The sequence below is a fragment of the Prunus dulcis genome, chromosome 1 (genome assembly GCF_902201215.1).
Source record: "Prunus dulcis chromosome 1, ALMONDv2, whole genome shotgun sequence".
NCBI classification, from domain to species: Eukaryota; Viridiplantae; Streptophyta; class Magnoliopsida; order Rosales; family Rosaceae; genus Prunus; species Prunus dulcis.
The window spans coordinates 42,045,276-42,068,645 of NC_047650.1; the positions used below are offsets into that span (position 1 = coordinate 42,045,276).

A 23,370-nucleotide genomic window follows, 5' to 3' on the forward strand; every position below is an offset into this window, starting at 1 on the left:
ACGTAGGGTTTTATCGTACAAGTTCTTGAAACCTTGTAAAGTAGTAGAAAATGCTCTGATATCTAGTTTTAGTAGAAAACTTGAACTGGTGAATGTTTGATTGACTATTCTGGCAGTTGGTGAAGAATTATTGATTTGTTTAATAGGTGGAAAAATTTGGGTTTGGTCAAAATACAGGAGAGACTCTGCCGAATTTTCGGCAGAAGTCCAAAGAAAATTTTCCTAGTAACTGTAGCAGGAGGGGTAAAATGGTCATTTGTGCCCGACAGCTGCCAGATGTCGGACACGCACAGGGCTTGGTTCGAATTCCAAAGTAGAATTGGGATCGAGTCCTGTCATGTGCTTTGTCATATGTCGTAATATTAGTTATTAATGACACGCACAAAAAGCATGCCATAAATATCAAGTTGTAAAAGCTTTAATTTGGTGAAGTGTGAGCAACCAAAAAAAATTAAATAAAGAAAAAACCTTAAAGAAGAAAAAGAATCAGAAAATTTGTAAAGCTTTAGAAGGAGGAGGAGGATGTACTATTAATTAAAAGTTGAAAATATATTTGAGAATTTAATTTTATATGGTGGATATACCATTAATCTCTTATTTTGGTGACTATATCCGAAAATATCTCTTATTTTGGGAACAACTATTCATAATTACAAATTAAATCTTGAGTATCTCTCCAAAAAAAACAAGTTAAATCTTGAGAAAAGATCTTGCTTGGTTCAAATTCATAATAAAATCTCATTTAACTTAGGACAATTGTACTAAGTACCCGTAGATTCACGCGGTTCATGATATATATATATATATGTGTGTGTGTTGAAATATCTGCAGACGATTTGGCCAGAAAATTCCATTTCAAATTACACCAAAAGATTTGAGAATTGTTTTTAAACACTCACAAATTTTTGTCTCTCTCTCTGAGAACAATATTGCATATTTTTAATTGATAAAAGGGAATAGGATGGTGTGCGTGCGCATCTGTAATGCGCTATATGGGCTGAAACCAGTGCTGGCAATGTTTCTGAGTCATCTTCTAAGTACAGGATTGAATATAATTTTCAAACTGATAGCAAACGATGGGATGAGTTTAAAAGTCTTCAGTGCCTACCGTGTCCTCTTTGCCTCTGCCGTTATGATACCTCTTGCTCTTGTATTTGAAAGGTTAATTCTTGCCTCTACCATTTGCTTTCCTTTTTTCCTTCTTTTTTTTTTTTTTTTTTCTTTTCATTTATCATTTTCTCTAAATCTAGTTCTACCTGGCATTTAAAAGAGTTTTTGCAATATGCCTAGCGACTGACGTTTCCCTATATCGGTTGTGTTCTGCATTTTTTTTCAAGGCTAGATGTAGTCTGTTTGACCGCGGTGCTGCATTTTCACAATCTTTTTCATCATTTTTCATTACCTATCTATGTGCAGGAACAAAAGACCAAAAATGACATGGACTGTGCTAGCTCAAATTTTTCTCTGTGCGTTATTTGGGTAAGTTTAATTCGTTCCTATTAATTACAGTATATATTTTGGGAAATGTTAGTATGCCAGGCTGCTTTAACAATAAGGTGCCTTATTATTGCAGGATGACACTGGCTCAAAATTTATACTTGGAGAGTATGATATTTATACCAACAACGTTTACTGTGGCGATAGTGAATCTGATTCCTGTCTTCACCTTCATACTGGCCGTATGCTTTCGACAGGAGAAGCTGGGGCTAAGAAGCCTTCAAGGGATTGCGAAACTTGCCGGAACATTGGTGGGGATTGGAGGGGCGATGCTCTTCGTTTTCTACAAAGGCATCACTATAAACGTCTGGCATCATACTGGCCTCTTGGCCATGCCACAAAGCAGCACTTCATCTTCAAACCCTCATCACTCTAATGGTTATGCCTTGGGCACTGTGTTAGCTCTGCTAAGCTGTTTGTCCTCTTCAGCCTGGCTCATAATTCAGGTTTGTGTCTTAGATGACGGACCTTTTGTGTTCACGATAATAATCAAATGGTTAGATAGTTTCTGATTTGACCCGTTTATACCGAGTTCATTCTTAAAAAGAAAAAAAAAAAAAAAGAAGAAGGAAAAAAAAAAAAAAAACTCGACCTCACCGATATATTATAGAAAAAGTTGTACATTTTATCGCCTCTCGGATAGCTGACACTAAAAAGGAAAGCTTATAGAGAGTAGAATCACCCTATGAGCTTGGATCGAAGGTTTTAACTCTTGGGATTTGAATGGACATCGATTTAAGATTTCATATAAGAAATCTGATTCTTTCTATATATGCATGTTATCTACAAGTATTTTCTTAATTAAATTAGTCAAATTAATTACTTGCTTATAAATGCAGGGCAAATTGAGTAAGACCTACCCATGCCCCCTGTCAAATACAGCTTTGATATCCGTCATGGGAACAGTTCAATGTGTGGTTTATGCCCTTAGCACGGAGAGGGATTGGAGCCAATGGAAGTTGGGATGGAATATTAGACTTCTTGGAGTTTTTTATGCTGTACGTATAATGAATTTTAAAAAATCATTTTTTAATTTAATTACAAATCGTTGTTTTTGCTGCATTCCCATGAGGTTTGAAAATCATGCTACAGTGCAAAGCTTTTATAAATAATTAAGTTTACTACATTTAAATACAAACAGCATTTATTTTCGTTTGATTCTTAGGAATTTTAATACTTTTTTTTTTAATCTCTCTGCAAGTTGCTCATGCAGCTGATTGCCATCATTTGAATGTTTAATTTGTTGTGTGATGCAGGGAATATTGGGTTCTGGAGTTGTGGTGTTCATGACGACATGGTGTGTAAACATGCGAGGGCCATTGTTTGTAGCAAGTTTTAGTCCTGTCCTGCTTATACTCGTTGCCATATTTTGCTCTTTGTTGCTGGGAGAGAAGTTGTATCTGGGAAGGTGCATTTTCTACTCTTTTGATTTTATTTTATTCAACTAATAGCATGTTTGTTTATCACTTTGAGTATTAGAATTATTCCAATTCATGTTTCTTCGGTGTTTATTAACACATGGAATTGACCCTACCTTTACTAACATCTAATTTTAATGAGTAAAATGTTGTTCTTTTGTTTTGGGAATTACAGCTTTCTAGGAGGATTTCTAATCATATGTGGGCTGTACCTGGTGATTTGGGGTAAGAGCATCGAAATGAGGAAGATGACTCGAGTAGAACCAATGGAAACCCCCCGACCTTCAGAGGCTCAAACCATCGAAATTGTTTCAACAACTCCTATGCCCATCCACAGTACGACCTCACGAGGTTAAAAACTACATCAAACACAAGCTACACATGGATTCATTTGCCAGTCGCCTCTGCTTGGTAATTTTTGAACTAGCTAGAAGGGTTCGATTGCTTGGCATTCAGAGAAATATATGTGCAGTTATTTGGACTTGGATATAGACACTTTAACCCAAAGTGCTGCTGCGTTCGAGGAAGGCAGCTAATGCCTATATCTCCTGTTATAAACGAACAATACTTAGATTATGAATTATTTGATGAAGTTAACAAATGAAATAGAAAGAGGGAAAAGAGGGTAGGTATGGAGATAGAAGTGAAGTCCTTCAAAACATGTAATGAAAACCTAAGAAGAATATGTGAATTTTCTTTTTTGTTATGAGATTGTTGTAATTATATATGTTTTTTTTAGTGAGAGCAGTCTGAATTGCTAGTAATCTTTTCGTTATTGCCAAATCAACCTTATATTTGATTTTCTAAATTTCTTTCAACTGTCACGTTTAAAATATTTTATATGATGTTTGGAATATTGGGATCTCTAGGGGTGTCTTTGTAGAGACAATGTTTAAAGGGGTCAAAAATTTTATGATTCCGTCATACATATGATTGAGTTATGGAAACTTATAGATATGTCTTTCTAAATCTGTAGTGATTTCTGTCTGATTAAATAAATCTCTTTTTAGTTACTTCGGAAGACTTAAGGCCTCGTTTGGTTCATGGAACAGATTTGAGGGGAAATCACTTCCCCAATGAATGAGAAATAGAAGATTCATTTCCCATGTTTGTTTTGAGTAGGAATGAAAAACAAAGTTTGTATAAATTTCTAATTATACCCTTATTAAATCAAATAAAAAAAATGCATTCAATGATATATTGTAATTCTAAATTGTTAATGGGGACAAAATGATTATGAAAATTGTGCATTTAATGTTGGTGCATTTTCTCAAACTTTCCCATGATGAGGGAAAACAAAACCCAAGTTGGGAGGAGAGTTTTACTTTCCCCCTTCTTTCCCATATGTCAAGCAACCAAACATGAAAAAGTAATTAATTTCGCATTCTCAATCCTCCTTTCTCATTAACCAAACATAGCCTAAATTAAATGAATACAAACAAAATAAAAAATAATTAAGAATAAAATAACATTATAACCAGCCTACTCTTCGTCCTCCATCCATCGATCCCAACCCCACCCCTTGGCACAACCTAGCTCAGCAACCTAGCATCTCTCACCTCTCTCTCTCTCTCTCTCTCTCTCTCTCTCTCTCTCTCTCCCTCTGAATCTATTCGGACATGTGGTTAATTATTTCATAATAAAATAATCAAGCGGTCTGAGCACATTTAGTAATAAAGACGTCCTTTTGAGTGTGTGTGTGTGGCGTGCTAGTACTACAGTCACAAGTGGTCGTGTGGCTAAAAATGAGCCAATGAATGGTGCTCTGAGCTATAATGTTGACTTCTTCTCAAGCGATTGTAGCCGAGATTGGAACAAATTATTGGCCGCAGTTGGGCTTGATTTATTTGATTGGTACTAGAGCTTTGTTTCATGGAATTTTCCGGTCGAGACAAAAATCCTGGTTGTGCTCTGACATCCGTCACATCAATCCTCATAGTTTCTATCTCACACTTTCACTTGTGATTGACCAATCTAGATGGTGGAAAGGGGACATTCGGCTGCTTTCTGATAGCTTGGGCGGTGCATCTCTAGCCTCATGTTCGGTCTCAGACTCTTGCTCTCTCAGTGAGGCAAACAATTCCTCAGTCTACAAGAGCAAACAATCTCTTTGTTGTCGAGCTAGTTTCTTTCATAACACGCGCACTGAGCAAACTTCCTTTTTGTTTGCTCCCTCGTTGAGGCAAACTTTCTTTTTTGTTTAGAAGAGCTCGGCTTCTTTTGTTGTTTAGGCCTCGTGTGTGTGCTTGGACGTCCTCTTTAAGTGCATTAGTATTTGCCCTTTTTTCAATTGCCGCAATCTTGGAAGGCCCTTGTTTTTTTAGGCCCATGAGCGAAAACATATATGTCCAAGCACTCTCCTCCTCCTCCCCCCACCCACCCCACTCTGCTGCACTAGCAGCCACCCATTTTGTTAATGTCATTTATTTATTTATTTTTGAGTTAATCTAACTTATTAGGCTACCACCTCCACAGTATATGTAACGTGTCAACCTTCAACACAGGTGTACACGCATAGATCTAAGCAAACCCATGCATGGTCAAAATGGGCGACTCTGTATTAAAGAACAATGGGACCCGTTGTGTTAAATTAGTGGCGCTTTCGTAGTTCCAGGGCATAATCATGGGCAGTTTCCAAATGCGGTGTCCATAAAAGGAAACCATTCAGAGCAGAAGAAGAAAAAGAAAAATGTCGACGGTGAAGAAGATGGCTGTTGCTCTGGTGGTTCTGTGTGCGGTGTTTTCTTGTATGGAGAAGGTGGTAGATTCTGCTGATGCTGGAGTTGACTGCTATGATGCTTGCAACACTGGCTGTGTTCAAAGCAACAGTATGTAATTTCTAATTTCTAATTTATAAACAATTCCTAGCATATTCATAGATTTGTTTGTTGATATCACTGACCGGAGCGGAACTCGAACTTGAATGCCAACGTATAGACTCACTGTCCTGACCAACTAGTCTAACCCACATATATTATACTGAGTAGAGTGGATTCAAATTTTGGACATCTTGAATGTTAGATAGGAGAGAGAGAGAGAGAGAGAGAGAGAGAGAGAGAGAGAGAGAGAGAGAGAGAGAGAGAGAGAGAGAAACTAGATTGTTTTTCATGATAGATTTATCATTTAATTTAGGGAATTTTTGAAGGGAGAAACTAGATTGTTTTTCATGATAGATTTATCATTTAATTTAGGGAATTTTTGAAGGGAGAAACATAATGTTTTGGTTCATTTGTATTTGTATTTGTATGTAATGTAGTGACTGATTTGTTTTGTTATTTATGTAAATATGCAGCGAGACTTTATCAACGCTGTGATCGCAAGTGCCGGATTAGGTGCGGTCCAGGTAAATCCCAACCAAGTCTTCCATCGACCTTATCACATTGGAACTTTAAGGCTTCTTTTGCCCAAGTGCCAGATTGAGTGCTTATTATTTTATTGTGAAATTTTTTTCGTTTGGTATGAACAGAAAGCCTAATTCTGTGTTTTATTGTATGTACAGATTCTGAAGTTGAGGGGAACCTACAGTAAAAGCCTAAGAAAATTGGGGAGCACATCAGAAAGATAATAGAAAACAATATGTAATTTATGTACCTTTTTCTCTTCCTTTTTTTTTTTTAAATAAAATAAAATAATGGAAGTGACTTATGCACTGAAAGAAAGTATGTCATTTATAGTAGTTATGAACTTCATCCATTTGGGCTTGGCCCAATTAGTGCATCTCTAATAGTTAGTTATCATTTTTCCGTTTAATATTCGTATTATATATATATATATATATATTAATAATACTTTTATTTTTCATCTATGTCTTAAGGATTCAATAAATTATATAATTTTTTAAAAATAAAATGTACAAAATACACGTACATATGTTTTTCACTTTCAATACACGTTTTTTTTTTACAAAATTTTGAATAATACAAATAAAATTAACTTATTTTTAATATATTATTGATTAAAAATAATATATATTAAAAATTTAAATATATTATATAGTGACTGAACTTTTCAATTGTATTTTGCTAAAATTTTACTAAATAAAACATATACATATTTTATTCGTACTTTTCTTGTTTTGTATTTTACTAGCTAGCAAACTAAATTCTTTAAATTAAAGTTTGTTGATCTATATGACAATTTGAAATGTTTATTTGTTATTGTAATAATTTATGCCATAACTTACTCGCTAATTTATTTAATGTAATATTATGAAAAAGAATAAAAAATATAAAAACATGTGAAGAATGCCTATATATTTATGACCTAAAAAGTAAAAGTGTATGTTTTTAACATTTTCAATGTAAGTTTTGTGTTTGTAAAGTAAAATTAAATGTTTTGAAGAGTCAAAGTTAACTTATCACTCATGAAGAATACGAATTTTCACATCAAAAGATTGACAAATAAAATAAAATATATAATAAATAGTATTACCATTAATAAATATTGAGGTTTTTTGTATTAAGCTCACATATATCAGATCATGTAGGTTGGGAGTTTGTCTCTCTTGATTGAAGATGAATCAAACAAACACCAAATTTGAAACCATGAATTGAAAAAAATAACAAAAAAGCTACCAATGTGGAATTGGTGCATTTGTGGCGTATTAAAGAATGGTACACGTGATGGAGAATCTTGAAGAATATGAAGTTTCACATCAGAAAGTTGACAAATAAAATAAATACATAATGAATGGTTCCAATACTAATAGAATCAAGACCTTTTATATAAAATTTCATACCTGTCGAATTATGTATGTAATTAAATTTGGGACAATATTAATGTTGTTAGTAGTGGCCTGAGAGTTCATCTGTTTGAAATCTTTATATCTTGCTACAACAAAAAGACGACTCATAATGCATTGCCTTCTCCTTCAACTTTTCTTCATTTGAAGAGAGTATGGGTTTGCAATTAGAATGTGAACATTAAACCATGAGGTGGAGAGAAAAACTTTCACCATCAAACGCGGGCCGTAAAAGAAAATGTTGTTCGGTTACAGTGTATTAGAAAAATAATGGAAAATATCGTACCACAATATAGATTGTGACTTCTTTTTTTTCTTTTCTTTTTTTCCAATCCTAGTTTGTTTCATTTGCTTTGACATTTTTTTTCTAAAAAAACTTTTTCAGTAGGCCCATGCAAAAAAAGAAAAAGAAAAAAAAGCACAAGCAACACGACAAGACACAAAGGTAGTAGGCTTGGATTGATAGTTAGTTAAACAAATTTTATTTTACATTCTCATACAAGCCAAATCAAACATGGTTTAAAAAAAAAATTTGATATTTCCTGATTACTTTTTCAGTGATACCGAACATTATAATTTTTTTTAATTTTCCATATATTAAAAAAAAAAACATGGAAAATTATTTTCTATCCAATCCTTCAGCGTACTAAACGGGCCTTAATTTTAGATATGGAAAGAAAGAATGAAAGATAAGGTCGCATGGGAGAATCTACTGAATATAGTTGGAAGCTAAGATGATGATGAATACAGAAGAACAAAACCAAGCCCTTGCAGAACCTGTTCCCCTCGTCAGTCGTCAGTCAGTTTTGAAATAAAAGAAAAGGTCAAACACCCATTTGGTCATCATCTTCTGTGAGTGGGAATATAAAATTCCACACCAAACGTATACAGATTAGTACTAGTGAAAACTCCAGTAAGTATTCATTCAAAATAAAATACACAGTAAAAGAAAAAAAGAAAAAGGAAAAGAAAAAAACCCAAAGACAAAACTCTGGAGGACATGTCTCCCTTTTCTTCTTCTGGTTCGTGAACTCAATTTAATGTGGGCTTGGAGTCCGTATATATGAAAGAGAGAGAGAGAGAGAGAGAGAGAGAGCCCAAAAGGTGGAAAGAGTGATGATGATAATGAAGAAGGTTGGTTCTCTACTTTTCTGACCTGACCTCCTTTTTCTTCTTCTGCTCTGCTTGATCTCTTTTTATTTTGCGAACCCCAAAAAAAGAAGAAGAAAAAAACCAGAAATGATTGTTTGATTGTTGGTTAAGTTTGTCTTTGCTCAGCTGATGTTTGAGGTGCAGATCTATTATTTGTTTGGTTTTGTTGTTATTATAACAAGCTTTGTAAGGATTTTCCGAGCAATTTTTAGTTTTCCCACCTGGGTTTTCTTGAGAAAATGCCCAGGAAAGTCGAGGGTTTAAGTTAGCTGCTCAAGTCTTAAGCTTTTTTAACATTAAGATGTTCTTGTTCTTTGCAGATCTTTGAATTGTTGTGATTAAGCCGTGGAGAAGTTTAAGCTCTGGGATAATTTGGGCTTTTTGGTTAACAGGTAAGTCCCAAGCTTATGTTTTTGGTGGATGCGCAAGTTCACATTTTTTTACCTCGCCATTTGCTAAAATGAGTTCAACAAATTTGGAAAGAAGATAGCATAAAAATAACAAATTATTTATGAACGTCAGGTCTAAATTTTGAGACTGCCCTTGTTATACTCTCTTTATCATCATGCATCAATGATCTGTTATTTTTACTTGAGGATTTGTGTATAAGTTGCTATAAAAATACGTTGTCCTAAATATGATTTTTCTTCTTATGAAATATGGGTTCTTTTACTTTGTATTTCTTTCTCCTTGGAAAACTAGGGATTGGATTTCCAGTGGATGAAGTTAACCAATACTTCTGACACCAGAATGCCTTCTTAATCTGTTCTATATGCAGTTAGATTATCCTTTTTATGGTCTATATTGATTGATGCCATGGACATTCTTTGCTTATATGGCGTATAGATTGTAACTAGCCTTTTTCATTTCAAAAATGGTTTTAAAGTTTGGTTCTTTAGGTTACTTTGTCATATGAATCTGCCTTTTCTACTTTTCAATTTTTTGTTGCCTTTCCTATATCATTTTATATCTTGTTCTCCATTTAGTATTTTTTTTGGTGGCAATTGACATAGTGTCACTTTTTGTTTGTGGCCAGCCGTATGCACAAGCTAAGTGGAAATCAGAAGATTTTAAAGAAGATAACACAATTTTTTTGGTACTCTTTTCCACCACAAGAATGTCATTCCGTAGTATAGTTCGTGATGTTAGGGATGGCTTTGGAAGCTTGTCCAGACGGGGTTTTGAAGTCAGGCTGATGGGCCATCATAGAGGAAAATCTCATGGATCATTAAATGATTTACATGACCAGCCTCTCATTGTTCAGAACAGTCGTTGGGCTAGCCTTCCCCCGGAACTATTGTATGATGTAATTAGGAGGCTGGAGGAGAGTGAGAGCACGTGGCCTTCTCGAAGGCATGTTGTTGCATGCGCCTCAGTTTGTCGTTCTTGGAGGACCATGTGCAAAGAAATTGTTAAGAGTCCTGAGATCTGCGGGAAGCTCACTTTTCCTGTGTCGCTGAAGCAGGTTGAATCCTTTACTCCATTTAATCTGATGTACATCTTGAATTTGTGCCGATATGTTTTTTCTTTCCCAAGTTTGTATTGAAATCAAAGTTACTAAGATTCTTTATATGTTGCATTTTGTGGGAGATAATAATTTTTATTAAAGCAATTGGACATCCGATGATGTTGGGAAAAGCACTTACCAAATTTTCTTTTTTCTTTGGTTTTTCAGCCTGGTCCACGAGATGGACTCGTTCAATGCTTCATTAAAAGGGATAAATCTAATCTAACATACCACCTGTTTCTGTGTCTTAGCCCTGGTAAGCATCTTTTCTAACCATTTGATTTTATTTGATTTATTGCTGGCTCTAGTAGCCTGTCGACCCATTTATCCATCGATCAAATATTTCTAAATGTGAATTAGCATATATTTATCAATTAATAGTCTCATTTTTCAGCGCCCCAAATAATCTCACTTTTAATGCTTGTCAATCATTGATTTCCATTCATATGCTGGTGTGTATCAGGTTAAAATGCATCATCTTCTATATATATATGAATGTTTACCGATTTTTGGTTTCAAGTAGTCTGGTTATGAAATGTAGGAGTCCTTAATTTATTCAGGTTGACTTGGAAAAGGGCTGAATATCTATTTTAGGTAGATATCTTTGATTTGAATGATGATCTGATCAAACATGGTCAACCGTAAGGAGAAACTTTGTGTGCATGTCATGTATTGATTGAGATAGCCTCTAACCTCTAATGGAGGATGCATCCAATTAAATAGGTGTATGGTGAACATGAATATGGAATATTTCATTCATGAAGAGTCCTGGCATTTCGGATAAACCTAAATAGTGAGAATGAATGATCATTTTGATCACACCTCTTCTCAAAGCCTAAATAAATCCCCATTCACTTCCTCAGTTTTCAATTGATTATTTCACCAGTTAATCATCAAAGTTTGAAAGAGAACCTAGCTTTGATTGAGGAAAATAGTTAAAAATACATAAACCCTCTCAAGAGAATCCAAGAGAGCGTTTCGTATACGAACTTTTATAAGATTATTCGTTGAAATCCCATTATTTTGCAGTGGAAGATTTTGCCTGCTGCCTGTCGACATAGGTTTAAACGCTGGACCATTTATACTTTTTTTCCTCTAAATATCTTGCATACTTACTTTATTTTAATTGCCTATTTTAATCACACAAGGGAGACTCAGAGGGGAAAGTTTGGTCCAGTGAATACCAAATTATTTATTAACTCGTATTAGGCGCTGTCTTTCCCAACTGACTTTTAGGTAGTAAAGTAAATCATAGCTAGACTTGGCAGCTGATATTGATGCTGAACATGGGAAGCTCTGCAACTTTATGGTCCAACACTCAAGTTTCTGTAGTCCTTTAGAATTTCAATTAAGTTGTCTTTAATGTTATCATTAGCAAAAATTTCATGTTTCTATCCTTGTGTTAAGTATCGTAATTTATGTCACAACTTCATCAGACTGAAGAAGCTAATATGCCTTAATGTAAAGTAGGGTAGGTTATGTAATGGTGTGGTGTGATAAAAATAACTAATTAATTTGTCAGCCTGCAAGGTTTTAATGGTGTTGTGAAAATGTGAGTTGCTAATACATTTTTCCTAATAGATTCTTTTATTTCATTTTAACATACTATTAGTGAACACGGGGGTGTCAAAGTAAGTGGGTAACTTCTAGACCAGGTATAAAGTTGGACGCATGCCTTGGTGAATTTACAATGCATCTCAATACATCTTTTGGTCTTTCCTAGCATGCATAATAACAATAGGTAGTTAAACAAAAATAACTACCTTTTAAACTGCATGATAGTCCTTGAAAGTCTGCAAGATTAATAGATATGTTGACTATCAGCACATCTACCATTTTTTTGTCAGACATGTTGGTTTTCTGTTAGAAATGTCCTAGAAATCATGAGTCATGTTCGGTCAACCTTTTTCTTAGATGTGTTTCCAAGATTTTTAAATTATGTTTACCATTTTGAATAATGGATTGTTATGCTGTCCTGATCAAGACCAGCCCATCTATAGTCCCCATGTTTCTCTGAACTTTACCTATGGCTTCCAAGTTAATTTTGTGTTTTATTTTGTCACTCCAATTTGGCAGCTTTGCTAGTGGAGAATGGGAAATTCCTTCTTTCTGCAAAGAGGACTCGACGAACTACTTGTACAGAATATGTCATTTCTATGGATGCTGACAACATTTCAAGATCAAGCAGCGCTTACATTGGAAAGTTAAGGTAATTAAGAACATGATTTAAAAAGACTGAAAATGTATTTTTTTGTTGTTGGTCGCTTCACAAGAATACACAATCAAAGTAACACATTGTTTTCGCATTTCTCAAACGAACAGTTGGTTTAATATCTATTGATTCTAATCCTGTTTTTGGTTAGTTTGTTATTTCTTATAAATTATAACATAAATTTCTTAAAAGAGCTCTCATTAATGTAATTTTCTTGGCATGCGTCCAAACAATTAATGTAAAGCACGAATAGACGTGTCTTCTATTGTGTAGTACTAATAGGGATGGGTATGACAGGATAGACTTACAAGAATAGTTGATCTTGTAATGTTTAATCATTTATTTGTTTTACTGGCAGCTATAAGTTGGCTTGTATAACCTTTTAGAAATTTTGTTTTGAAGCATCCAACTTTGTTTCTTTTCCCAGGTCAAACTTTCTTGGCACAAAATTCATTGTATATGATACGCAGCCTGCATACACTTCTGAACATATTCCCCCACCAGGGCGGACAAGCCGTAGATTTAATTCCAAAAAAGTCTCCCCAAAAGTCCCGACTGGCAGCTATAATATTGCTCAGATAACATATGAGCTAAATGTGTTAGGCACTCGTGGCCCTAGAAGGATGCATTGCATCATGCATTCTATCCCGGTCTCATCTCTTGATGCAGGAGGTTCTGTCCCTGGCCAACCGGAACTCCTTACCCGCTCCCTGGAAGACTCCTTCCGAAGTGTATCTTTCTCCAATTCTCTTGACCACTCAGTTGAATTCAGTAGTGCACGATTTTCTGAAATTGTTGGACCCCGAGATGATGAGGATGGCAAGACAAGACCCTTGGTTTTGAAAAACAAGCCTCCACGATGGCATGAACAACTACAGTGTTGGTGTCTGAACTTCCGAGGTCGGGTAACTGTTGCTTCTGTTAAGAACTTTCAGTTGATTGCTGCCACTCAGCCTGCTGCTGGTGCACCTACTCCATCTCAGCCAACGCCTCCCGAGCTTGATAAGATAATCTTGCAGTTTGGCAAGGTTGGTAAAGATATGTTCACAATGGATTATCGTTATCCTCTATCTGCATTTCAGGCTTTTGCCATCTGCTTGAGCAGCTTTGACACCAAATTGGCTTGTGAATAGAAAAGAGTAAATAGACGGTTTGGTAAGCAGAAAAGACCACTGACAATCATTCATTCTCTTTCTCACCTTTTCTTTCCCTCTTCTGATATGAATTTATATTTCTTGTAACTTTATGGTAGGAAATTGTTTGTTAAATTTGTTCTGAACTCAGTTTCTACCCTGATAACAGGGTTTAACAGCATTTTAATATCAGAGCTTATTGTTACCCTGATTCTCTGTTCATGATTTGTAATGTCCTCTTGGTGTTAATTCGTATTGCATGGCTACCGAACGTTTGGTTATACTTTGATTTCCACAAACCAATTCCTTGTTTTTCGGGTGTTCGGAGGGGTTGGCCTTGACTCGCGCAGTATTTTCTGGTGGTGCTGGATGGTCGTCACCCATTTGATGCTGGTGGATGTCACAATCGTGTTGTTGGAAGACATAGTGGTGATGGGAAAGTCTTGTCTTAATTGGACTCTTGCAATGCCAATTTCTTTCTGAATTTATCAAACAAGTCAATTTTAACAGCTCTGTTTTTGGCATATGACTTGGCCGACCTCTTCCCCTTCTGATAAGTTAGTAGCTGCTTCAGCTTTCACTCGAATTTTCACTTTCCTTTTCGAATTCACATCAAACAAATGGCATAAAATGGATTTTTTACATTTACACCCATGAGGTTTTCGGTTTTTTCATAGAACTCCTTGAGGTTTTGAAAATTACACGAACAAATTTTGAGGTTTTAAATTGTTTTCACAAAATTCTTTTTCATTGATTTTTTATTCAAAGATTGATGATTTTATACAAAAAAAAATTCTCCAAATGACAAAGTTGGCCTTTGAAATTAGATTGCATATACTCACTGAGGTTACCTTTGTCATTTGCATATGTTTTTATTTCAATGGAATCATCAATTTTTGGACAAACAACCAACGGAAAGGGATTTTTTGAAAACAAACTAAAACCTCAAGGGATGCTTGTGTAATTTTTGAGACATGAATGGGTTTTGTAAAAACACAAGAAACCACATGGAGTCTTAGTGTAAATAACTCTCTCAAATCCTAGCTATTATTAGCATTATATTGGGGAATTGAAGAACAAGATTTATATCAAACTGCATTTTACGAATAATTTAATTCTAACAATTAGTATCCCTTAAAGACGGGTTTTGATGAAGAACGTGTATTGGCCTTTAGATTCCGTTTGGGATTGCTTGTTTTCGTCAAAAATCTGCTTTACTTTAAAGTTAAGTAATTTAAGGTATTTGGTAAAAATAAAATATTCCAATTATTTTAAAAGCATTGACCTTTTGACAGTAGCTTTTAAAAGTAAATTCTGGGTTGCTTTTCAAAGCTACTTTCAAAAGAAGCAGAGATAAATCTTTAATGAATTTTTTAAATTCCCAAAATACCACCGCAACTAGCTAGCTAGCTCAACTAAGAAATGGTTTTGGTCAAATAAAAAATTTCTTAGCCAACACCTTCTCTGGATCAATCCCACCTTTAAAAATGTTATAGCTCCAATTGTGTGTGTGATGTATGCCTTAAGTGTTGTCTATCTAAAGTCAGACTAAATTTATCTGACAAGTTTTCTGACTGGAATGCCAATAGCGACGGAAGTATTCCTTGCCCTCCAAAGGAGTATGGTGGCTATGGTTATTTCGTCTTTGAATTTAAGCTGCATCTTTAGGATTTGCAAAACTAGTCAAAAATGCAGAGGAGATGGTCAGTGGTTGTAGGGTTAATGATGCTGTCAGTGTAGAGAATTTTGGGCATAATGATGTTGTGATCTAAAGATCTTAAATCTGATGGAATTGACATTTTAAAAGGCATTGGCTCAGGGGCAGGGGTGAGCCCATCATTGTTAAGCAGGTGTTTGATAGCTCATCAACTTCAAGCTGGGATCCAATGGTTATATGGAGAGGGATTCGGGAGACAGTAGATGAGGAAGGATGAGAACAAAATAGTTGAAGGCCATAGATTGCTTTGATTGCGGGCTGGTTTGGGATGAATTTTTTTTTTTTTCTCTTTTTCTGTAGTTGCGGGCTGGGGTGGAGGGTGTGGGGCACTGGGGTTCTGGGTTCGTGGGGTTTGTGGCTGCAGGTTGGGGTGGAGGGTAGGTATGGGATGAGTTTAGAGGTTGGAGCTTCTTGGTGGTGATCATTGGGGAATAATTTTTTTTTAAAAATGTTTATTAATTAAAAATTTTAAAAAAAATGTGGGACCCATAATGCCAAGTAAGCAACTAACAGAAAGATTTGATGGAAACCCTAATGGCAGAACCACATTATAACAAATTCAAAAAATCGGGATATGTGATTATAAAAATTGGAAAGATATGGACTAATATGTTTTAAGGGAATAATTATAGGATACTAAACTGTAATTAACCTTTTTTTATGCTATCTATTGTATTTTCTTAAGATGCTTATATTGTTTTGAATAAAGCAAATTTTTCAACAATAAAAAACAGCAACACAATCATAAATTGGTCCCTTTTATCTCACATTAGAGAAAGGCTCTCACTGCGCATAGTTATAACAATATTTAATATTTTTTTTAATAAAGAAAAATCATTGTATTGGTTAGATTTCATGGTAGGCGGGTTGTTGAGGGGATCATATTTCCTTCATTGTAATATTTCTGACAAAGAATATCAAATAATTTCCATGCACAACATGATATCATTGTCTTACACCAGTTTTTCCTGTTAGAATTGATCTCCAACCTCTGTATAATTTGGGCAAAACTAATAAAGAATTTGGCTAAAAAGTGCATTTTTTTTGGTAGAAACAATTATATTTTTGAGCATCCCCTCAGCCCGACTGTTGGCGCGAGAGGAGGTTCAACCTGACTTTGGCAACTGGGAGGCTTTGATTTAATGCAACTGTTGGAGTCTTTGGTTATTCTTGTGAGTTTTTAATCTCAATCGTTGAAAGTTCTCAACTCGGCCTCTGGAGTAAAATGGAGGAATTCTCAGAGCTATTCTCTTGATTTTTCCTATCCAAGTTGATTGAAAGACAAGAATGTATTATTTGGTTCATGCAATATGCCGATACATGTTATGCATGGAAATTATGGACTGCCAGCCAAATTGCATCAATCTGATGAGCAACTTATGATGCTCAAATAAAGTTGACTCCTTCATGAATAACGTATTCAAATGTGGGAGCATTTGGACCGGTGACGTCGTAGCCTTCTCATATTGTCACAAATTAAAGCATGTTCGAAGAAAGCGTTGGTGACGGTCAATCAAATTGAATAAGTCCGATTGGAACTTCCATTGCTCCGATGAAGTTGACTCCTCCATGAGAGTTTTTCCAGCAGATGTGTACGCAGAATGCCGTATCTAAATTTGAGAGAATTTGGACCGGCCTAACCTTTTAAGACTATAGGATATGTCTTTACACCCAATAGATGCACTGCCCATTTGAATTTCATCCACAATATGAGCAAAAGCTCCATGCTTGTGTGAGAGTTGAATTGAATAGATAACCACTTTAAAGCTGGAGAATCAACAGATTCATCTGTCAACTCTGGAGTTGACTAAACTAATATATATATATATATATAGAATATTTAAATTAAAATTATAAATAAAGTAATAACCTGAGTACAGTACTTGTGTCTTTCTTCTTCTTTTTTGTTTTTCTTTTTTAATTGGACATTGTGCTCGTCTCTTCCCTCAATCCGTCAGGATAAAACCTAGCTAAGTCTCATTTTGGTGAGAAATATGTAAAACATGCATGTAGCTTTTGAAATTGGTACTTAGGTGACGATGGGTAAATTTAAAAGATATTCAATCAAGAACGCAACAACCTTCACACACTCTAGACCTTGACCAAATACTCTTATGACTAGTCAACTATTAGATATGAATTATACCAAACAATAACATACACAGAGCATACCAAGATGTATCTGCAGGCCTAGAGAATTACTAGTGACAACCTAGGCACTCAGAAGGACCCATCAATCTAGGCATCCCCTGTGCTAGCAACAACTATGGTGAAAGTGTGTGAAGACAATATAATCAAGCAAACACCAAACAGCAGAAAAAGATGACTAGTCAACCGCACAAATTCAGATGACTAGTCAACTATCAAGAACACAAACCCAGAAAATTTACAGAGATGGAAACCAGAAATCGTTCACCCAGAAACCCACCATTGGGAAAAACTGGAGGTCATCAACCGACCAGGCAATCGACTAAGCAAAAAAGATTCTTACAAAAAACACTAGCAAGCTCAAGAAATTCCTAGGTCTATTTAGGAAGATGAGCTATACCTCCTTTATGCAATCTTCTTCTCCAACTTAGCAAAGCTTGAAGCTCAGTTCTTCATGGCAATGACAGCTCCTTCTTCAGCTCATTCATCTCATGGCACCAACTTGCAAGCTCAACTCAAATAGAAACCAAAATTTGGATTCAAAGGAGAATAACCAATTTCTTCAATAAACCATACTCTTGAAAAAATCAGTAGTGAATCTGACCTAGATATAAATGAGAGAATGTTTTTATGAAGCTAGATGCAAATTCATATTTCAAATGCAGTTTTTTCATAAAGAAATCAATTTGGAAAAACTCATAGATGAAATATTGTTCTCTCTAGAGGAAGAAGAACGGAAAGATAAAAAACCAATCTTTCCTCAAATTCCACACAAAAGAGACGGCTTCCCAAAGAGGAATGGCAAGGTCTATACAGACCAAAAAATTCCCTTAGGTCAGAATCCCATGTGGCAGCAGAGAGAGAAAAAGGAATATGACAAAAAAGTTGGTTATCAAGCTGGAGAGCAAGGATGACTAGTCATCCAAGAAACAGATGACTAGTCATCATTTTATGAAAACAGTATAATGCAATGCATAATTTACCTTTGCCAATTTGTATGAACCTCCATATGATAGTTGTTAGTTAAGAACACCTAGAGAAGCTATTCTCAATCTAAACTTGAGCTTGATAAATAACAATAGAAATCCTATTACAAAGTTGTCAAGGGAAGCCAAAAGAAAAACCCAAAATGCATACATTAACAGCTTTTGTGTTTCCTCTCAGTATATATGTCACTTTTGGAATAAACATTCAGGAAAGCTCCATGTATTGGATGGTGTGGATCGGAATTCTCAAAACTACTCATAACATACTTTGTTAGAGTACAACATACAAGTGAAACCCACTTGAATTTGTCTATAACATTACTCCAGTAATGAAATTGTACAATTGCGATAATTCATAATAAGGGAGCACTTAGCTCTCTCTCTCTCTCTCTCTCTCTCTCTCTCTCTCTCTCTCTCTCTCTCTCTCTCTCTCTCTCTCCAATAAAATCTTTTATACAACTGCATTATTTGTATCTATATCAACTTTTCAATAGAAATTTAATGCATTATTTTTTTCATTTAGAAAAATAGTGGTAGATTACAATAAATTTGTAATCTTTATATACATTGTATGTCTCTATTTTGAGTTATTACACTAACACCTCCTCATGTTAGATTGCATATACTTCGTTGAGATTAATTTTATCATTTGCATAAGGTTTTTTTAATTAAAAAAACAAATGAAATCATCAATTTTTGTACAAACAATCAACGAAAAAGAATTTTGTGAAAACAAACACAAACAAGACTCGTGTTTTTCTTTTTCTTTTTTAATTGGATATTGTGTCGTCTCTTCCCTATCTTTTCATGCCTCTTTCCCCTAAGCTTCCTTGCATTTTCCTGACCTTCAATCTTAGCCGTCCAGTAGATCGTGTAGCCAAAAGGATATTATCTTTTCACTGCTCTCCCCACATCGGAACTTTTGCTTTTGTCGAGTGAAACGTTTGAGGAACTTGACTATGCCTATTTCGAAATTATTCATCTGCGCTGCAACACACAAACCACTGCCCAGAAAAAACAATTGATTATGAAATAACTTCTTCTGCTAAAGTCGGATCGGAAGGCCAACTTGTGCATAATTTGTAGTTGATGACTTAATTGTCACAGGTAGTACCCTTCTTGCAGTTAACAAATTCATTGATGACTTATGTTCAACCTTTGATAGTCGCAGGCTAGGAGAGCTCAATTTTTTTCTTGGCATGGAAGTTTGTCGCACCAATGGCTGTCTATCAATCTCTCAAGCTCGTTATGCATCTGACCTTCTCACCAAATTTAATATGGCAGCATGTAAACCAAGTCCCACACCACTGCTCTCCTCCACCAGACTTGTTGATGCTCAAAATGGCCCGGCCAATATTGAGTCCAACTTAGTGATGAGGTGTGAAGGATGATGGATGAAGATGAGGACCTTCACCAAGTGTGTGAGGATTTGGGCAAACGATAAACATATAGAAGACAAGATATACGTGGTTCACCCGAATGATGGGCTACGTCCACGGAGAAGGGTGTTCTCATTATGATAATGTTTGTTTACATTTGTACAAGGGGATTAGACCCAAATATAGAGATAACAAGTGAGAAGCTCAGCCTAGAGATGGATCCAGAAGAGAGAGTACTCAAGAGCCAGTCCCCTTCTAAGGAAAGAGTAGTCTTCTTTTATAGGTGAGGGGGAGTCTCCATCTCTTGTAGTTTTTCGATGTGGGACTCCTCTTGCTTTGCTTAGAGTTGTGATTTGTGGTGATGCTTCTTTGGCTAAGGTGATGACCTCTCAAAGCATGGCACTCGAATGATCTAGACTAGCTAGTTGCTCGGTCAGTTATGGTACAAACAAGACTCTCTGCAAATGATGGTGATCCGATCTCTAACCCCACACTGTACTGATGCATGGTTGGGGGCCTCCAGTACCTCACTCTGTCTCGCCCCGATACCGCTTTTGCCATGAATCAGGTGTGCCAATTCATGCATCATCCGTGTTCCACTCACCTCCAAGTTGTTAAAAGGATCTATCGCTACATTAAGGGCACTCTTGAGCAATCCACCGTATCCCGCTCAAGCTTTGAAGCCGAGTATCGCGCACTTGCTACCAATACAGCTGAGCTTTGTTGGTTTGGCTACTTGTTTCCTGAGTTGGGTATTCCTCTTTGTTCCCCTCCATGTATCTTTGTCGACAACATATCTGCCCTCCACATGGCCGCGAATCCCGTCTTCCATGCTCGTACCTGCCATGTTGAAATCGACTACCATTTTGTTCACGAGTTAATTTCCCAAGGTGTTCTTCAGACGCACTATGTTCCCTCTACTTCTCAACTTGCTGATGATCTCTTCGCCAACAGCTTGTCTCGCGAACGGTTTACTCAACTTGCTGCCAAGTAACTGTATAGCATATAAAAGAACTCCAATACAACCAGAATACTCATCGTGGGGTATTCTTCCTATTCTACTTATTCTTCTCTTCCCTCTCTCAATTTCTCTACAATTTGCATAAGGTTTTTTTTTTTTTTTTTTAAAAAAAATTTTAAATGTATAAATGAAATCATAAATTTTTGTACAAATAATGAACGAAAATGAATTTTGTGAAAACAAACTGAAACAAGACTTGTGTTTTTCTTCCTTTTTTTTCTTTTTCCTTTTTAATTGGACATTGTCCCGCTCTTTTCATGCCTCTTTCCCCTAAAAGCCATTCCATTGGGAAGGGCCCAGCTAAAGGTGAGGGGAAAAAAACAAAAAAATTTCGTTCCACCGCTAGCCCAAGCCCGGGGGAGGGTGTGGGACCCACCAACTCGAGCCAGCCCGAAGGTGAGACGAGCCCGAGCTCCAGCCCGCGGTCGCTGACGTCAGCTAGCGCGTTTCAAATTTTTTAGGTAAAAAAATTTGAACCAGCGCGCGCTGACGTCAGTGCGACGCCAGTTCCAACGGGAAGAAGCCACGTGTCGCCTCCCCAGCCCTCCGATCAGCATCTCTGCATTCATCCTACGGCTGAGGCTTTTTTGGGCCAAAAATATGAAAAAAAATAGTAAATTTTTTTTAAAAATTCTAAAAAATTCTGATTTTTTTTCTTCCTATAAATACCTATCAATACCCTTCACTTTCAACACCAATCCTCATACATTTCATTATACTTCTACTATTATACACTATTTACTCAACATTTTCCTCTTTTTCATCTAGTATTTTGATTTCTTATTTTTATGGCTTCTTCTATCGAAAACGGAAGGGCTTGGAGCACCATGAAAGATGTTTCCTTGTGTAAGGCTTGGCTCCAAATTTGTCATTGTCCCGTGTCCGGCAATGAGATGAAATTTTTTCATATGTGGAAAAAAATTCATGCCGAATTTTGTGAAAAAATTTCGGGGTCTACTCGTACGGAGATGACATTATTCAGTAGGTGGAAAATTCTCAATAAAGAGTTGGAAAAATGGAGAGCTGTCATAGCAAAAGCGATGGATAACTATAAAAGCGGGGAAAATCGTACTAACGAGGTAAGTATTTTAGAATTTTTGGTTTATTAAGTTTAATCTCCTAATATATATATTTTGTTAATATTGCTTGCATTTTCAATATTTTGTTAATATTTCTTGCATTTTAAATATTTTGTTCATATTTCTTGCATTATCAATATTTTGTTAGTATTTCTTGCAATTTAAATATTTTGTTCATATTTCTTGCATTTTAAATATTTTGTTAATATTTCTTGCATTTTCAATATTTTGTTCATATTTCTTGCATTATCAATATTTTGTTAATATTTCTTGCAATTTAAATATTTTGTTCATATTTTTTGCATATCCATTATTAATTTTTTTGTTACTTGCATATCCAATATATTTTAAATATTTCTTGCATTTCCATTTTTTTGTTAAATAGATGATTCAAGCATAAATGTTGTTCGGTGCTATCAGGGGTGGCAAGAAAAGTTTCAACCATCATGAATGTTAGGAGGTGGTGAAATATTGCAAACGCTTCATAATTATTCCGACGGGTCCGGACGTTGTGTTAAACGAGACGCCGCTCCGTGATTCAATGACATCGGATTCACCTCTCGATTCTCCTATGAGTCAAGACTCACCTATCGAAAAAGAGCTGAGGCCCATTGGCCGAAAGGCCGTGAATGCAAAGAAAGCGGGTAATTCAAGCAATCATAATTCATAATTTTTGGAGGAAATTGTAAGGCAAAACGGCATAAGAATAGAAATGGAGCAAAAACGCCAAGATAACGAGTTGGCCCTTCAAGCTGAGTATGCACGAGAAAGGGAGTATTTGCACAAAAAAGATATGGACAAGACGGATCGGGAAACTATGGCGATGGATACAAGTCATATGTCCCCTGAAACAAAACAATTTTGGAAGATAGAACGAAGAGATGTTATGAGAAGAAGACTTTTCCGGGATGATGGGCCTAGCAATACGGATTGGTTAAATGATGGAAACCATTAAATTAGTTAGCATACCTTTTATGTATTTGTATTTTTCATGTTTTCTATTAAAGTTGTTGTAATTCATTTATTTTATTTTAGTAGTAGTAATTCGTCATATTTTGTATTACATTTCGTTATTTAACAAACAAAGCATTCAATAAATTACCTTTTCATTCAACCTATTCCATACTTCAAATAAAACATAATAAAAATAAAAAAAAGTACAAACAAGGCACAATAATAATAACCAACCACAACCAAACCATAAGAAATAAAAATACAACACAACCTAACTGTAACTAAATAAAACATAACCAAAGCATCTATGCTCCATCATTCATCTTCATTGCCTTTCACCGCCCATAGATGCTCCATCAAGTGAACTTGACGCATTTCATGAATATACGAAGATTGCATCTCTGTATATCGATCTATCATTCGGGT

At 35.6% G+C, this 23,370-nt stretch overlaps 2 protein-coding genes and 1 long non-coding RNA gene across 4 annotated transcripts; all 3 read left to right on the forward strand.

Annotated features, from left to right (window-relative positions):
- The first annotated feature begins 961 nt into the window (after positions 1-961).
- On the forward strand, positions 962-3,271 carry LOC117620263 (WAT1-related protein At1g68170-like). The gene is made up of 6 exons (XM_034350415.1): positions 962-1,161; positions 1,417-1,479; positions 1,574-1,943; positions 2,337-2,495; positions 2,754-2,905; positions 3,091-3,271. Exons 1-6 carry the CDS (start codon positions 962-964, stop codon positions 3,269-3,271), a joined length of 1,125 nt encoding a protein of 374 aa, XP_034206306.1.
- Positions 3,272-5,561: 2,290 nt separating this feature from the next.
- On the forward strand, positions 5,562-6,627 carry LOC117614439. Its single transcript, XR_004583872.1, has 3 exons — positions 5,562-5,743; positions 6,208-6,258; positions 6,415-6,627. It is a non-coding gene; the product is annotated as an uncharacterized LOC117614439 (long non-coding RNA).
- A 1,947-nt stretch (positions 6,628-8,574) lies between these two features.
- On the forward strand, positions 8,575-13,880 carry LOC117629705 (tubby-like F-box protein 8). 2 transcript variants are annotated; one of them, XM_034362280.1, is made up of 6 exons: positions 8,575-8,790; positions 9,129-9,200; positions 9,845-10,273; positions 10,484-10,571; positions 12,392-12,524; positions 12,955-13,880. In XM_034362280.1, exons 3-6 carry the CDS (start codon positions 9,926-9,928, stop codon positions 13,658-13,660), a joined length of 1,275 nt encoding a protein of 424 aa, XP_034218171.1. In that variant the 5' UTR covers positions 8,575-8,790; positions 9,129-9,200; positions 9,845-9,925; the 3' UTR covers positions 13,661-13,880. The 2 variants fall into 2 exon arrangements, with proteins under 2 accessions (XP_034218171.1, XP_034218178.1); XM_034362287.1 differs by having other exon boundaries at positions 8,774-8,946.
- The last annotated feature ends 9,490 nt before the right edge of the window (positions 13,881-23,370 follow it).

Coding starts and splice junctions, on each gene's coding strand:
- LOC117620263 (XM_034350415.1), top strand. CDS start 962: ATGGTGTGCGTGCGCATCTGTAATGCGCTATATGGGCTGAAACCAGTG. Junction 1,162..1,416: donor CTTGCTCTTGTATTTGAAAG/GTTAATTCTTGC, acceptor ATCTATGTGCAG/GAACAAAAGACCAAAAATGA. Junction 1,480..1,573: donor TTTCTCTGTGCGTTATTTGG/GTAAGTTTAATT, acceptor TTATTATTGCAG/GATGACACTGGCTCAAAATT.
- LOC117629705 (XM_034362280.1), top strand. CDS start 9,926: ATGTCATTCCGTAGTATAGTTCGTGATGTTAGGGATGGCTTTGGAAGC. Junction 10,274..10,483: donor TTCCTGTGTCGCTGAAGCAG/GTTGAATCCTTT, acceptor TTGGTTTTTCAG/CCTGGTCCACGAGATGGACT. Junction 12,525..12,954: donor GCTTACATTGGAAAGTTAAG/GTAATTAAGAAC, acceptor TTCTTTTCCCAG/GTCAAACTTTCTTGGCACAA.